The sequence below is a fragment of the Salmo salar genome, chromosome ssa16 (genome assembly GCF_905237065.1).
Source record: "Salmo salar chromosome ssa16, Ssal_v3.1, whole genome shotgun sequence".
Classification (NCBI taxonomy): domain Eukaryota; kingdom Metazoa; phylum Chordata; class Actinopteri; order Salmoniformes; family Salmonidae; genus Salmo; species Salmo salar.
In genome coordinates this window covers 25,315,681-25,332,800 of record NC_059457.1, presented here as the reverse complement: position 1 = coordinate 25,332,800, position 17,120 = coordinate 25,315,681, and the positions used below count along the sequence as shown (strand labels likewise).

Sequence of the window (17,120 nt, the reverse complement as noted above, 5' to 3'; positions counted from 1 at the left end):
GCTCAGACAGCTCACAGCAGTTCACCCAGCTGCTGGGGGCGGATTGAGGGATGGAGGCTGACAGGGCTAGGGCTGGCAATGTGGATCCTCTCTGCTATATGCAGTTAACCTCCATCATCACAGCCTGGTTTTCAGTGCTGTTGCATTTCACACAAGACTTTCTAAAAGCTTAGTGGGTAAAGGGCCAATAAAAACATTAGTGGCCAGCAGGGACTAGTGGTGCAGCTTTCAAGAACCTTGAAATGCTAAGTGATTGGCACCCATTCCAGCCAAACAGACTTTTGTTTAAAAAACCACTGGCAATAGAATGAAATGTGCTGATGAGTTCATTCTTCCTTGGGGCAGAGCAGTTTATATTTGACAAAATATAGCATTTTCTCCACCATGTTTTGAGAGTGAGATGGATTTCAAAGTATGAGACCTCTACAGTTGAGAGACTGATCCCTGCATTGGAAATGTGTGGAAAGGATTGCCTGGCGAGCTGCCCAGACAATGCATTAGCACTGAGGTCTAAGTACAATGGCTCTATGTAATCTTTTGAGGGGCCTCAAACAGTATTAAAACCATAGTCTAATGCACTCTGTGTGGGCGATGGCTGCCTGCCTCTTCCTGGGACATCCCTCTCATGGTTAGGTCTCAGTGGATGTGACATTACATAACGGCTCATGCGAGGCGATGCCTCAGCCTCGGCGGTCCGGCATCACTGAAACTGTATTAAAGTGATTAAGAGTTGTGCAACAGCATTAGCGAGATGGGATCTGCTGCTGCCGCTGGCTGGGGACTCCAGCCCCCGTGAGAGATGGCAGGGCCCTGTGATATGCTAATAGGCAGAGGTGAGCTGGATTAATTCCAACACAACACAGCATCAGTACAGCAGCAGCATGTTTCTCCTGCGGCCATCTGCTCCCATCACAGATCACTGGCTCCCTGCACTTCAACAGTTTCCTTTCAATTATACTCCACACGTTTGTTTGCTGCTAATAGTGGTGCACGTGTGTGTTGAATTTCTGTCACCAACACATTGACGCGCGCTGGCATGTTGGGTGCTGCTCTCGCCTCTCAGTCACCTCTGGGTTAACTAAAGTAGGCTAGTGTTAATTAAGGAACACCCTATTTCCAGGCTGGCAATGAAGAGTACTTCCCTTACAGCTAGCATTACAGTCTTTCCCATTGGTTGTTCACTCGCAGGTGTGTGAGCATGCGATAGCACTCATCCATGAGTACGTCCTGAAGGTTAATGAGATGCATTATTATTATAATTATTATTGTTGTTGTTGGTTCCTCAAATTATAGCCATATCATATCAATATGAAGTATTATTATTGGTTCCTCAAATTATAGCCATATCATATCAATATGCAGTATTATTATTGGTTCCTCATATTATCATTTCAATAGCGTAACCTCTCCACATGGGACGCACATGGCACCACTCTGATGTCAGTGTTCATACAGTGGGCTAGCTAGCCGATACACCAGGGTTCCAATGTAATAACATCTCTTAGTCACACAACTGGAGACCTTTTCTAAAGGTCATCTTTTGACGCTAATGCCTTTGTAATAAGATGGTGGGTTATTTTGCACTAGCGTCCACAGGCAGGACCAAAATACCACCAGATTAAACCTGAAAGCAGCTAGCGTTGAATGGAAACTCAAAGATTTATGTAGCCCGCTTAATAGATTTTTTTGCATTGGTTGCATTCTAGGTAATATATGATTATCAGTATTTGTTTGAGGTGACATACTGCATTTGCCACATTCAGCATTTTAATTTGTGTGCTAGTTGAAAAGCCTGTTCCTTCATATGCCCCTGGATGTTGAATCTCACTAACAGGGCTATGAGAGTAGACCTCTCTGCCGTGTCTGAGCTGTTATGCTGTGGTGCTTCTCACAGAGACAGGTTTTCAACAAGGCTCAGCCGAGCTCATACCACATTATGGCAGAATAATGCTCCATTTTATGAGGCTCTTACATAATTGACTCTCCTCCTCGTGTCTTTCATGGAGAGCAGACAATGCAGCCTGAGGTGTGGGTTGTGGAATACAGGGACACTGGCTACTACTGTATGTACACCACTCATCACACGCCTGTGTAACACTGAAGGACGATGGCTGGGAATGTGTAACTGCAGGGGCAGCTGACCTCCACACTGTCATACTGCATTGTGCTTTTCTTGAACCTTTTTTTTTCAGATAGCCAGACATGCTGCCAAAGCCTTTTTAGTCTCTACAGAAGAATAAAAAGCAGTGGTTTGGTTAGAGGACAGGAGAGAGGGAGGAGCGTTAGAACTAGATGGGCAAACGCCAGTAGCAAGTCTGTTCATTTCCCCACTCTCTTTCTACTCCAGCTGATCTTATCAAAAAGGCTGAGTGTATGTTTTCTCTTATCTAGGACACCCGTGTTCCCTCCCTGGGTCTGTTTACAGCTGTTTGCAATTGGACCACTATACTGGCTGCTTGGTTATAATGTTCCATACAGGGTAATAGTGAGAGAAGCATTATTGCTGGTTGGCAGTCTGATAGTACTGATGTGCTGGCACCACCAATAGCCGCTGTATAAAAGGACAGTGTTATTACTTGTTATTTTCTCAAATAAAAAGGACTCCCGAAAGATGTAAACAACAAAAAAAGCTGCAAGTCGTGGTCCACGTCTACCTCATAATCTTTAGGCCTAGCTGTAGGCAGCAATCATCACACCCACCTCCACATCAAATGAAATGTTATTTGTCACATGCTTCAGAACAGGTGTAGACTCACAGTGAAATGCTCCAAGGTTATTAACTTCCCTGGGCTAGGTGGGACGCTTGCCTCCCACCCTAGTCAACAGCCAGTGGAATCGCGTGGCGCGAAATACAAATACCTCAAAAATGCTATAACTTCAATTTCTCAAACATATGAGTATTTTACACCATTTTAAAGACAAGACTCTCGTTAATCTAACCACATTGTCCGATTTCAAAAAGGCTTTACAGCGAAAGCAAAACATTAGATTATGTCAGGAGAGTACCCTGCCAAAAATAATCACACAGCCATTTTCAAAGCAAGCATATATGTCACAAAAACCAAAACCACAGCTAAATGCAGCACTAACCTTTGATGATCTTCATCAGATGACACTCCTAGGACATTATGTTATACAATACATGCATGTTTTGTTCAATCAATGACATATTTATATCAAAAACCAGCTTTTTACATTAGCATGTGATGTTCAGAACTAGCATACCCACCGCAAACTTCCGGTGAATTTACTAAATTACTCATGATAAAGGTTCACAAAATACATAATTATTTTAAGAATTATAGAAACAGAACTCCTTTATGCAATCGCGGTGTCAGATTTTAAAATAGCTTTTCGGCGAAAGCACATTTTGCAATATTCTGAGTACATAGCCCGGCCATCACGGCTAGCTATTTTGACACCCACCAAGTTTGGGACAACCTAAACTCAGAATTACTATTAGAAAAATTGGATTACCTTTGCTGTTCTTCATCAGAATGCACTCCCAGGACTTCTACTTCAACAACAAATGCTGTTTTGGTTCCAAATAATCCATAGTTATATTCAAATAGCTCCGTTTTGTTTGTGCGTTCAGGTCACTATCCGAAGGGGGACGCGCGAGTACATTTCGTGACAAAAAAAATTCAAAATATTCCATTACCGTACTTAGAAACATGTCAAACGCTGTTTAAAATCATTTTTTATGCTATTTTTCTTGGAAAATAGCGATAATATTCCAACCGGCAACGTTGTATTCATTCAAAGGCTGAAAGAAAAAATTGAGAATTCTCGTGAACATGCATCTCAGTGTCACTGTCCCCAGGCTGACCACTCACAAACAGAGCTGTTGTACTTTGCCCAGAGACAGCAGACACCCCATTCCACTTTCGGGCGGCTTTAGAGAGCCAATGGGAGCCTTAGAAAGTGTCATGTTACAGCACAGATGCTGTATTTTCGATAGAGATGCAAAAGAAGGACAACAAATTGTCAGACAGGGCACTTCCTGTATGGAATCTTCTCAGGTTTTGGCCTGCCATATGAGTTCTGTTATACTCACAGACACCATTCAACCAGTTTTAGAAACTTTGGAGTGTTTTCTATCCAAATCTACTAATTATATGCATATTCTAGCTTCTGGGCAGGAGTAGTAACCAGATTAAATCGGGGACGTTTTTTATCCGGCCGTGCAAATACTGCCCCCTAGCCCCAACAGGTTTTAACCAAGGTCAGTAGCTTAATCTGTGGTACATTTGCTGTACCTTCAGCTAGGAATTTCTAAATGTTGAGATGTGTTCCACTGTAGGCCCTGGCCCAGGCTGTTGCTGCGGTGATAAGGAGAAACCCCTTGGTGCATCCTTTCAACTCTTTTTCACAGACTGTGTGTTTCACAAGGTTCTAGCCAAGCTCTTTCATGTAGGGTTTATAACCATAGCACTTTATTTTTCAGTGTGTTTGTCTCAAACCTCAAGTCACATTTTTCTTTTTTTACTTCTAAGGCTGTATGTTTGAAAGGATAGTCTGCAGAGCCAATCTGATTTAAATGTGCGACCTTGAGCTGTCTTGGACCTGGTCTTCCTTAAATGATACTAACCCTGATACAATTAGGGCTATGTAGAATTTCACTGCTGTAGCCTACTTTCCAGCTCAATTGACTCAGAGTAATATCTCTATTATTTTAGGGCAGTTGATCGGTGTGTTGTGCATAGGAGCAGTCCCTAGCTGTGATGTGCATCCTTTAAGCTAAAATATCCCTTCAAAATGGGAAAGTGGTGCTGATTGCTATTTTGATGGGGGTCTTGGCTGTCAGTTGAAGGAGAGGGAATAGAATCTCCCCCTAGAGACCTGTCCCCTCTTTCTTTCATTCTTTCTTTCTATTTACTCCTCTCTCTCCATATCCTCTTCCCTTCTCTCCCTCTCTCCCCTCCCTCAATCTTTCCCTTCTCTCTGCCTGTCTTCAAAGGAAAATCTGCTTATTGCAGATTAGTGGGTCAACAAGCTCTATTATCAGAGGGCCAGATTGATGAGAAGTGTGAGCACTTCGGGGGCTGCTAAAAGAACACTATATTAGCCAGCTACAGCCGTTGCCAAAGGCAGGTGCCAGGAAATCAATAAGGAACCTACCAGCACGAGCTTCTATAAGAATAGAGTTTCTCTGATGGCCTGAAATATACGGCTACTAACACAACCCACTGAACTTTTATTCAATTCACCTCTTGGATGGGATGATATCAGATGTAAATCTCCAGTATTTCTGTACGCCAGCTGCTAGGGGCCTTGGCTGGCGCACTGTGTGCTTGTGAATAGAGTAATGTAGCCAAGCTATTGGTGTTGTTGTGTTTATGTTGACATGTTGACATGTTAACGAAAATAGTTCTTGCTTGCTTACAGCAGCAGTGTGTTGGACCTAGAGGCTCTCTGGTTTCACGTTTGTTATAAAGAGCATTCTTTGCCGAGTTGCACACCTGTGTTATTTGATATCGATGCCTATGTTGTAGCTGAATAGGATGAATGCCTCTTGTCGCTCAAGCCACTGATGCTGTAAAGATTGTCACACACTGTAAAATATGCAGAGGGGGCAAAATGTCATTGTTTCAGCTGGTTGATTGATGGTCCAATGCATTAAACAGAGTGTGTGATTTAGTGTAGAGCTCAGCAGATACACGGGGGTGGTGTTATAGGTCTAGCTGGTATAGGGTCCCTGTGGGTCAACATAGCAGCTTCCTGACAGCTGTCACTGTGAAGGCCTTGTTAATCCAGCTCTGAGACTAATCACAATTGACGACTGCACAGCTCCCCTGCTCCCCCTACTCCCCCTGCTCTTCCTGCTCCCCTACTCCCCCTGCTCTACCTGCTCCCCTACTCCCCCTGCTCTACCTGCTCCCCTACTCCCCCTGCTCTTCCTGCTCCCCTACTCCCCCTGCTCTACCTGCTCCCCTACTCCCCCTACTCTACCTGCTCCCCTACTCCCCCTACTCTACCTGCTCCCCCTACTCCCCCCTGCTCTACCTGCTCCCCTACTCCCCCTACTCTACCTGCTCCCCTACTCCCCCTGCTCTACCTGCTCCCCTACTCCCCTGCTCTACCTGCTCCCCCTACTCCCCCTGCTCTTCCTGCTCCCCTACTCCCCCTGCTCTTCCTGCTCCCCTACTCCCCCTGCTCTACCTGCTCCCCTACTCCCCTGCTCTTCCTGCTCCCCTACTCCCCCTGCTCTACCTGCTCCCCTACTCCCCCTGCTCTACCTGCTCCCCTACTCCCCCTGCTCTACCTGCTCCCCTACTCCCCTGCTCTACCTGCTCCCCTACTCCCCCTGCTCTACCTGCTCCCCTACTCCCCCTGCTCTACCTGCTCCCCTACTCCCCCTGCTCTACCTGCTCCCCTACTCCCCCTGCTCTACCTGCTCCCCCTACTCCCCCTGCTCTACCTGCTCCCCCTACTCCCCCTGCTCTACCTGCTCCCCTACTCCCCCTGCTCTACCTGCTCCCCTACTCCCCTGCTCCCTGCTCCCCTACTCCCCCTGCTCTCCTGCTCCCTACTCCCCCTGCTCTACCTGCTCCCCTACTCCCCCTGCTCTACCTGCTCCCCTACTCCCCCTGCTCTGCCTGCTCCCCTACTCCCCCTGCTCTACCTGCTCCCCTACTCCCCCTGCTCTACCTGCTCCCCTACTCCCCCTGCTCTACCTGCTCCCCCCTGCTCTACCTGCTCCCTACTCCCCTGCTCCCCCTGCTCCCCCTACTCCCCCTGCTCTTCCTGCTCCCCTACTCCCCCTGCTCTACCTGCTCCCCTACTCCCCCTGCTCCCCCTACTCCCCCTGCTCACCCTGCTCCCCTACTCCCCCTGCTCACCCTGCTCCCCTACTCCCCCTGCTCACCCTGCTCCCCTACTCCCCCTGCTCTCAGCACAGAGCTCCTGCTTAAACTTATTTAATTAAAGGATGGGATGATGGTAGACCCAGGAGTCAGGAGTCTCTACTGGAGTGGAAACCGAGTAACAGCCATATCATTACAAGGTTCACCACTCGAAACATTGTGTCTTCGACTCTGGCAAACACATATATCTTGATCCTTCTAGACTCCCATTACTTGTATGTGTTGACATGATGTACTGCCGAGGTGTTGGTGAAATAGTAGTTGCTAAGCATTACAACTTTCCCTCATCTTACAGATACATACAAGTAATCTATAATATACTGCTCAAAAAAATAAAGGGAACACTTAAACAACACAATGTAACTCCAAGTCAATCACACTTCTGTGAAATCAAACTGTCCACTTAAGAAGCAACACTGATTGACAATAAATTTCACATGGTGTTGTGCAAATGGAATAGACAACAGGTGGAAATTATAGGCAATTAGCAAGACACCCCCAATAAAGGAGTGGTTCTGCAGGTGGTGACCACAGACCACTTCTCAGTTCCTATGCTTCCTGGCTGATGTTTTGGTCACTTTTGAATGCTGGCAGTGCTTTCACTCTAGTGGTAGCATGAGACGGAGTCTACAACCCACACAAGTGGCTCAGGTAGTGCAGCTCATCCAGGATGGCACATCAATGTGAGCTGTGGCAAGAAGGTTTTCTGTGTCTGTCAGCGTAGTGTCCAGAGCATGGAGGCGCTACCAGGAGACAGGCCAGTACATCAGGAGACGTGGAGGAGGCCGTAGGAGGGCAACAACCCAGCAGCAGGACCGCTACCTCCGCCTTTGTGCAAGGAGAAGCAGGAGGAGCACTGCCAGAGCCCTGCAAAATTACCTCCAGCAGGCCACAAATGTGCATGTGTCTGCTCAAACGGTGAGAAACAGACTCCATGAGGGTGGTATGAGGGCCCGACGTCCACAGGTGGGGGTTGTGCTTACAGCCCAAAACCGTGCAGGACGTTTCGCATTTGCCAGAGAACACCAAGATTGGCTAATTCGCCACTGGCGCCCTGTGCTCTTCACAGATGAAAGCAGGTTCAAAATGAGCACATGTGACAGACGTGACAGAGTCTGGAGACGCCGTGGAAAACGTTCTGCTGCCTGCAACATCCTCCAGCATGACCGGTTTGGCGGTGGGTCAGTCATGGTGTGGGGTGGCATTTCTTTGGGGGGCCGCACAGCCCTCCATGTGCTCGCCAGAGGTAGCCTGACTGCCATTAGGTACCGAGATGAGATCCTCAGACCCCTTGTGAGACCATATGCTGGTGCGGTTGGCCCTGGGTTCCTCCTAATGCAAGACAATGCTAGACCTCATGTGGCTGGATTGTGTCAGCAGTTCCTGCAAGAGGAAGGCATTGATGCTATGGACTGGCCCGCCCGTTCCCCAGACCTGAATCCAATTGAGCACATCTGGGACATCATGTCTCGCTCCATCTACCAACGCCACGTTGCACCACAGACTGTCCAGGAGTTGGCGGATGCTTTAGTCCAGGTCTGGGAGGAGATCCCTCAGGAGACCATCCGCCACCTCATCAGGAGCATGCCCAGGCATTGTAGGGAGGTCATACAGGCACGTGGAGGCCACACACACTACTGAGCCTCATTTTGACTTGTTTTAAGGACATTACATCAAAGTTGGATCAGCCTGTAGTCTGGTTTTCCACTTTAATTTAGAGTGTGACTCCAAATCAAGACCTCCATGGGTTGATAAATTGGATTTCCATTGATTATTTTTGTGTGATATTGTTGTCAGCACATTCAACTATGTAAAGAAAAAAGTATTTAATAAGTTTATTTCATTCATTCAGATCTAGGATGTGTTATTTTAGTGTTCCCTTTATTTTTTTGAGCAGTGTATATTGGATGTTTCAGCTTGGACTGAGGCCAGTATCCCAGCTGGAGAGGTGTGAGAGACTAGTCCATATTTAGCCAGGGAGAGAGGAGAATGACTTGGAGACGGGGTAGTATAGAGAGGAAAGGGACTGGGGGACAGGGTAGTATAGAGAGGAAAGGGACTGGGGGACAGGGTAGTGTAGAGAGGAGATGGACTTGGGGACAGGGTAGTGTAGAGAGGAAAGGGACTGGGGGGACAGGGTAGTGTAGAGAGGAAAGGGACTGTGGAACAGGTAGTGTAGAGAGAGGAGAGGGACTGGGGGACAGGGTAGTGTAGAGAGGAAAGGGACTGGGGGGACAGGGTAGTGTAGAGAGGAAAGGGACTGTGGAACAGGTAGTGTAGAGAGAGGAGAGGGACTGGGGGGACAGGGTAGTGTAGAGAGGAAAGGGACTGTGGAACAGGTAGTGTAGAGAGAGGAGAGGGACTGGGGGACAGGGTAGTGTAGAAAGGAGATGGACTTGGGGACAGGGTAGTGTAGAGAGGAAAGGGACTGGGGGGACAGGGTAGTGTAGAGAGGAAAGGGACTGTGGAACAGGTAGTGTAGAGAGAGGAGAGGGACTGGGGGACAGGGTAGTGTAGAAAGGAGATGGACTTGGGGACAGGGTAGTGTAGAGAGGAAAGGGACTGTGGAACAGGTAGTGTAGAGAGAGGAGAGGGACTGGGGGACAGGGTAGTGTAGAAAGGAAAGGGACTGTCGAACAGGTAGTGTAGGGAGAGGACAGAGACTGTGGGACAGGGTAGTGTAGACAGGAAAGGGACTGGGGGGACAGGGTACTGTAGAAAGGAAAGGGATTGTGGAACAGGTAGTGTAGAGAGAGGAGAGGGACTGGGGGACAGGGTACTGTAGAGAGGAAAGGGACTGGGTAACTGGGTACTGTAGAGAGGAAAGGGACTGGGTAACTGGGTACTGTAGAGAGGAAAGGGACTGGGTAACTGGGTACTGTAGAGAGGAAAGGGACTGGGTAACTGGGTACTGTAGAGAGGAAAGGGACTGGGTAACTGGGTACTGTAGAGAGGAAAGGGACTGGGTAACTGGGTACTGTAGAGAGGAAATGGACTGGGTAACTGGGTACTGTAGATATGCTGTTCAGGGTACACAGAGGCTTTCCTCAGCCCTCTGAGTGAGCTGTTGTTTCATCTTCCTCCAATGATTCCTCCACAACCCATGCAAAGTGTGCTCTGTCACATGGAACCTTGTCGATTTTAATGAGTTATGCAAATTACGTTGTGTTGTAGTTCATTGACAATCCAAGGACATCTCAATCTAAGATGTAATGGTGGAAATAAAATAAATATAATAAGTAAGCATAATAAAATATGTAAGCATAAACATGATGATTTCGCCTTGAGTTTAATCATGTTGTGGGTAAAGGCAGTGCTGAGGTACAGTGCCTTGCAAAAATATTAATTCCCCTTGGCATTTTTCCTATTTTGTTGCATTACAACCTGTAATTTAAATGGATTTTAAATGGACATAATTTTTTAAATAAAGTCCACCTGTGTGCAATTTAAGTGTCACATGATCTGTCACATGATCTCAGTATATACAGTTGAAGTTGGAAGTTTACATACACTTAGGTTGGAGTCATTAAAACTTATTTTTCAATCACTCCACAAATTTCTTGTGAACAAACTATAGTTTTGGCAAGTCGGTTAGGACATCTACTTTGTGCATGACACAAGTAATTTTTCCAACAATTGTTTACATACAGCTTATTTCACTTATAATTCACTGTATCACAATTCCAGTGGGTCAGAAGTTTACATACGCTACGTTGACTGTGCCTTTAAACAGCTTGTGAAATTCCAGAAAATTATGTCATAGCTTTAGAAGCTTCTGATAGGCTAATTGACATCATTTGAGTCAATTGCAGGTGTACCTGTGGATGTATGTCAAGTCCTACCTTCAAATTCTGTGCCTCTTTGCTTGACATCATGGGAAAATCAAAAGAAATCAGCCAATAACTCAGAAAAACAATTGTAGACCTCCACAAGTCTAGTTCATCCAAATGCCTGAAGGTACCACGTTCATCTGTACAAACAATAGTACGCAAGTATAGACACCATGGGACCACGCAGCCATTATACCGCTAAGGAAGGAGATGCGTTCTGTCTTCTAGAGATGAACGTCCTTTGGTGTGAAAAGTGCAAATCAATCCAAGAACAACAGCGAAGGACCATGTGAAGATGCTGGAGGAAACAGATACAAAGGTATCTATATCCACAGTAAAACGAGTCCAATATCGACATAACCTGAAAGGCCGCTCAGCAAGGAAGAAGCCACTGCTCCAAAACTGCCATAAAAAAGCCAGACTATGGTTTGCAACTGCACATGAGGGCAAAGATCATACTTTTTGGAGAAATGTCCTATGGTCTGATGAAACAAAAATATAACTGTCTGGACATAGTGACCATCGTTATGTTTGTAGGAAAAAGGGGGAGGCTTGCAAGCCGAAGAACACCATCCCAACCGTAAAGCACGGGGGTGGCAGCATCATGTTGTGGGGGTGCTTTACTGCAAGAGGGACTGGTGCACTTCACAAAATAGATGGCATCATGGGGTAGGAAAATGATGTGGGTATATTGAAGCAACATCTCAAGACATCAGTAGGAAGTTAAAGATTGGTCGCAAATTGATTTTCCGAATAGACAAAGCCATCACCAAGCATACTTCCAAAGTTGTGGCAAAATGGCTTAAGGACAACAAAGTCAAGGTATTGGAGTGGCCATCACAAAGCCCTGACCTCAATCCTATAGAAAATGTGTGGGCAGAACTGAAAAAGCGTGTGAAAGCAAGGAGGCCTACAAACCTGACTCAGTTACACCAGCTCTGTCAGGAGGAATGGGCCAAAATTCATCCAACTTTTTGTGGGAAGCTTGTGGAAGGCTACCCGAAACGTTTGACCCAAGATAAACAATTTAAAGGCAATGGTACCAAATACCAATTGAGTGTATGTAAACTTCTGATCCACTGGGAATTTGATTAAATAAATAAAAGTTAAAATAAATCATTTTCTCTACTATTATTCTGACATTTCACATTCTTAAAATAAAGTGGTGATTCTAACTGACCTAAGACAGGGAATTTTTACTAGGATTAAATGTCAGGAATTGTGAAAAACTGAGTTTAAATGTATTTGGCTAAGGTGTATGTAAACTTCTGACTTCAACTCTATATACCTGTTCTGACAGGCCCCAGAGTCTGCAACACCACTAAGCAAGGGGAACCACCAAGCGAGCGGCACAATGAAGACCAAGGAGCTCTCCAAACAGGTCAGGGACAAAAATATCTGAAACTTTGAACCTCCCACAAAGCACCTTTACATCCATTATTTAAAAAATTACAGAATATGGAACCACAACAAACCTTCCAAGAGAGGGCTGCCCACTAAAACTCATGGACCAGGCAAGGAGGGCATTAATCAAAGAGGCAACTAAGAGACCAAAGATAATCCTGAACGAGCTGCAAAGCTATACAGCAGAGATTGGAGTATGTGTCCATAGGACCACTTTAAGCCGTACACTCCACAGAGCTGGGCTTTACAGAAGAGTGGACAGAAAAAAGCCATTGCTTAAAGAACAAAATAAGCAAACATGTTTGGTGTTCGCCAAAAGGCATGTGAGAGACTCCCCAAACATATTGAAGAAGGTACTCTGGTCAGATGAGACTACAATTGAGCGTTTTGGTCTTCAAGGAAAACACTATGTCTGGTGCAAACCCAACACCTCTCATCACCCCGAGAAAACCATCCCCATAGTGAAGCATGGTGGTGTCAGCATCATACTGTGGGGATGTTTTTTATCGGCAGGGACTGGGAAACTGGTCAGAATTGAAGGAATGATGGATGGCGCTAAATACAGGGAAATTCATGTGTGAAACCTGTTTCAGTCTTCCAGAGATTTGAGACTGGGACAGAGGTTTACCTTCCAGCAGGACAATGACCCTAAGCACACTGCTAAAGCAACACTCGAGTGGTTTAAGGGGTTAAGGAGAAACATTTAAATGTCTTGGAATGGCCTAATCAAAGCCCAGACTTCAATCCAATTGAGAATCTGTGGTAGAGGTCGACCGATTAATCGAAATGGCCAATTAATTAGGGCCGATTTCAAGTTTTCATAACATCGGTAATCGGTATTTTTGGCCACCGATTTAAAAAATATATATATTTTTTTTTCTCACACCTTTATTTAACTATGCAAGTCAGATTAAGAACACATTCTTATTTTCAATGACTGCCTAGGAACGGGGGTTAACTGCCTTGTTCAGGGGGGATTCGTTTTTGCAACCTTCCGGTTACTAGTCCAACACTCTAACCACCTGCCTAACATTGCACTCCACGAGGAGCCTGCATGGCAAGCTGACTACCTGTTATGTGAGGGCAGCAAGAAGCCAAGGTAAGTTGCTAGCTAGCATTAAACTTATCTTATAAAAAACGATCAATCTTAACATAATCACTAGTTAACTACACATGGTTGATGATATTACTAGTTTATCTAACGTGTCCTGCGTTGCATATAGTCGATGCGATGCCTGTTCATTTCTCATTGAATCACAGCCTACTTCGACAAACGGGTGTTGATTTAACAAGCGCATTTGCGAAAAAAGCACTGTTGTTACACCAATGTACCTAACCATAAACATCTATGCCTTTCTTTAAAACCAATACACAAGTATATATTTTTAAACCTGCATATTTAGTTAATATTGCCTGCTAACATGAAATTGTGTCACTTATCTTGCGTTCATTGCACGCAGTCAGGGTATATGCAACAGTTTGGGCGGCCTGGCTCGTTGTGAAATAATTTGCCAGAATTGTACGTAATTATGACATAACATTGAAGGTTGTGCAATGTAACAGGAATATTTAGACTTAGGGATGCCACCCGTTAGATAAAATACAGAACGGTTCCGTATTTCACTGAAAGAAAAAAACGTTTTGTTTTCGAGATGATAGTTTCCGGATTCGACCATTTTAATGACCTAAGGCTCGTATTTCTGTGTGTTTATTATATTATAATTAAGTCTATGATTTGATAGAGCAGTCTGACTGAGCGATGGTAGGCACCAGCAGGCTCGTAAGCATTCATTCAAACAGCACTTTCGTGCGTTTTGCCAGCAGCTCTTCGCTGTGCTTCAAGCATTGCGCTGTTTATGACTTCAAGCCGGGTGGGTATAATTTGTAGAATGTTCCAACAGGAATCTATTCCAAAAACTTCGTAAATAACAAGGTTGCCAAAAAACAACACATACAAAGTTGTATAGCGGCAGAATAAGATACCGGGTAGGGAGTGGTCTATTTCATTGAGTTTTTCACTCATCACGTTTATTGTGAAAAATGTCTGTCCTCACTCTGGTTGCCTATGGACAAACATCAAGAATAAGCTACGTGGTGAGTTGATGCCTATTCGGCAGCTAGTTAGCTAGGTTTGTATGCGTTGCTACTTTGTATGCGTTGTTGGTTGGCAACCTTTTACTTTACGTTTTTTGGAACAGATTTCTGTTGGAACGTTCCACAAATTATACCCACCCCTTCAAGCCTGTCAACTCCCAAGATTAGGCTGGTGTAACCGATGTGAAATGGCTAGCTAGTTAGCAGGGTGCGCGCTAATAGCGTTTCAAACGTCACTCGCTCTGAGACTTGGAGTAGTTGTTCCCCTTGCTCTGCATGGGTAACGCTGCTTCGAGGGTGGCTGTTGTCGATGTGTTCCTGGTTCGAGCCCAGGTAGGAGCGAGGAGAGGGACGGAAACTATACTGTTACACTGGTAATACTGAAGTGCCTATAAGAACATCCAATAGTCAAAGGTATATGAAATACAAATTGTATAGAAAGAAATAGTCCTATAATTCCTATAATAACTACAACCTAAAACTTCTTACCTGGGAATATTGAAGACTCATGTTAAAAGGAACCACCAGCTTTCATATGTTCCCACGTTCTGAGCAAGGCACTTAAACGTTAGCTTTCTTACATGGCACATATTGCACTTTTACTTTCTTCTCCAACACTTTGTTTTGCATTATTTAAACCAAATTGAACATGTTTCATTATTTATTTGAGGCTAAATTGATTTTATTGATGTATTATATTAAGTTAAAATAAGTGTTCATTCAGTATTGTTGTAGTTGTCATTATTACTTTATTACTTTTTTATTGCTTTTTTGGCCCGACAATAATCGGTATCGGTATCGGCGTTGAAAAAAAAAATCACAATCGGTCGACCTCTAATCTGTGGTATGACTTAAAGATTGCTGTACACAAATACTTTTTTCCCTCACTGTATGCTTCGAGGTTGACTGTTGTTGATGTGTGCAGAGGGTCCCTGGTTCATACCCCTTAACTATCTCATGTTTTGATAATAAGCATTAAGCTATGTAGCAAAGGCTTTTTTGTTAGTTCCGACCCCTGACCACAAATGTTCACATGGCAAGGGCGTGGTAGTGGAGGTATTTTAGGCTTGTTTCTGGGAACACACATGGGATCCCTGGCACATCTGGGTGTGGTTTGGACTACATTGCCTAAGCTTGGCCATGACAGAAGGTGGGTTACATCACTCGCTAAAGCTCCCATCAGCATGTGACATCCCCATGAAATATTATTAATATACGTCACTGGTCTCTGAGCCAGCACTAATCCCCTTGAGAAAGTGTCTGTCACCATTGACTTTCTTGAACAAGCCGTACATATTCTTCAACTAGTCATGATCTAGGAAGCACACTGAATCATCTTTGTCATCCTCATCAAAAAGCAAATGGAGAAAAACAGACAATCAAAATTGGATCCAACTACAGGCTTATGTAGCTAAACAAATGTTGCATGCGTGCATTTGGGTGTGTGCATGCATTTGGGTTCATGCAGTTAGCCATCTTTATTCCTGCAAATATATACATCTTTGAATATGTACACTAATGTGTACAGTAGAACATGTGTTTATAAGTACAATTTCAGTGTTGTGTGTGCATGTGGGTTTATCTGTGCAAACGTATGGTATATCCTAATATCTCACACACACGGTGATTGAATTCTGTGATCCTGTGTGATAGTACACCACTGGCGCTCTGCTCTAGGCAGAGTTTACTGATAATGCGTTTTTCTCAACTGGCCCAAAATAAATGGAGTTAAAAATGTTAATGCTGATGTGTTGAGTGATTTCATGTAAATAGCAATACGATTCACTGTAAGATATGATTTGTTTTCTGACAAGGTAAGAAATTTGTATCTAGTGACATTAAGACATTTTGCTGCTTTTGTATCGCTGATGAATGCTGTTCAAAAATCAATATTATGAAGGGTGAATGCTTTTTCCTCTATTGTATTTGGAACAAAGCCATGTGTTGGCTTGGAATAATGCCAACATGGTCTGTAATAAGTACTTGCCACCTGTGCGTTGTCCCCTCTACTACAGAAGTAATAGATGATCTGACTACTAACCACTGTGTGTTGTTCTCTGTGTTGACAAAAGGAATGGCTGTGTCTGAACTGCCAGACACAGAGAGCTCTGTCTGGTCAGCTGGGAGACATGGGGATGATGGCCCAGCCACAACTCACTAAGATCGGTGCCCAGCCCACACCACAGCCTGTAGCCACATCCACAAAGACAGAGCCCCAGTTTCCAGCAGCAACCACAACCAAGGCCCAGGCTGTTCCTCTCACATCAGAGCCCATTCCACCTACACTAACACCTGCTCTTGCACAAAAGGAGCTGGAGCCAAAGGTGAAACTCCCTGAGGCTGAAGCTCCCAATGCGGTCGCAAAGGCTGAGGCTCCAAAGACAGAAGTTCTCAAGGTGAAGATCGCCAAGACAGAGGCACCAAAAATGGAGTCTTCTGTGGCAGAAGTTCCTACAAGTGAGCTGCCCAAACCTGTACCACCTAAATCGGAACCACCCAAGACTCCAGTGGTAGCTGCTCCTGTTGTCTCTGTCCCAGTGACTGAGGCCATGACTGCTCCTGCTCCTCTACCCACCACAGTCGCTACTGCCATTGCTGTCACTCCAGCCACTGTGGAGGCTAAGGCTCAACCAGCAGAGCTACATAAACCAACAGAGGAGAAGGTTGAGAAGCCAGCAGAGGAGAAGGTTGAGAAGCCACTGAAGCAACAGAAACCAGTACCTGTCACAGTGGCTGAGAGGGTAACTCCACAACCAGTCCCAACAGCTGATACTATCAAGAAAGTGGCCGCTCCATTGGTTGAAAAGGTGGATGATGTCCTTCCTGAACCTCAGCAGATTCTCACTGAGAAGGAGACTGTGGAGGCAAGTATTTGTTCATCAGTTTGAATCAATGTATTGTTGTTTGTGTTTGTTGTTAACATAAT

General features: G+C 45.0%; 1 protein-coding gene across 6 annotated transcripts in view; it reads left to right on the top strand.

Moving 5' to 3' along the window:
* The window catches only part of LOC106573449 (protein piccolo), a 100,526-nt gene that overhangs the window by 28,197 nt on the left and 55,209 nt on the right, over positions 1-17,120 (top strand). For all 6 annotated transcript variants that reach the window (XM_014148506.2, XM_014148502.2, XM_014148505.2 and 3 more), the window contains one exon: positions 16,267-17,058. In XM_014148506.2, coding sequence (XP_014003981.2) covers positions 16,267-17,058 — 792 coding nt within the window. The remainder of the gene's footprint in view (positions 1-16,266; positions 17,059-17,120) is intronic.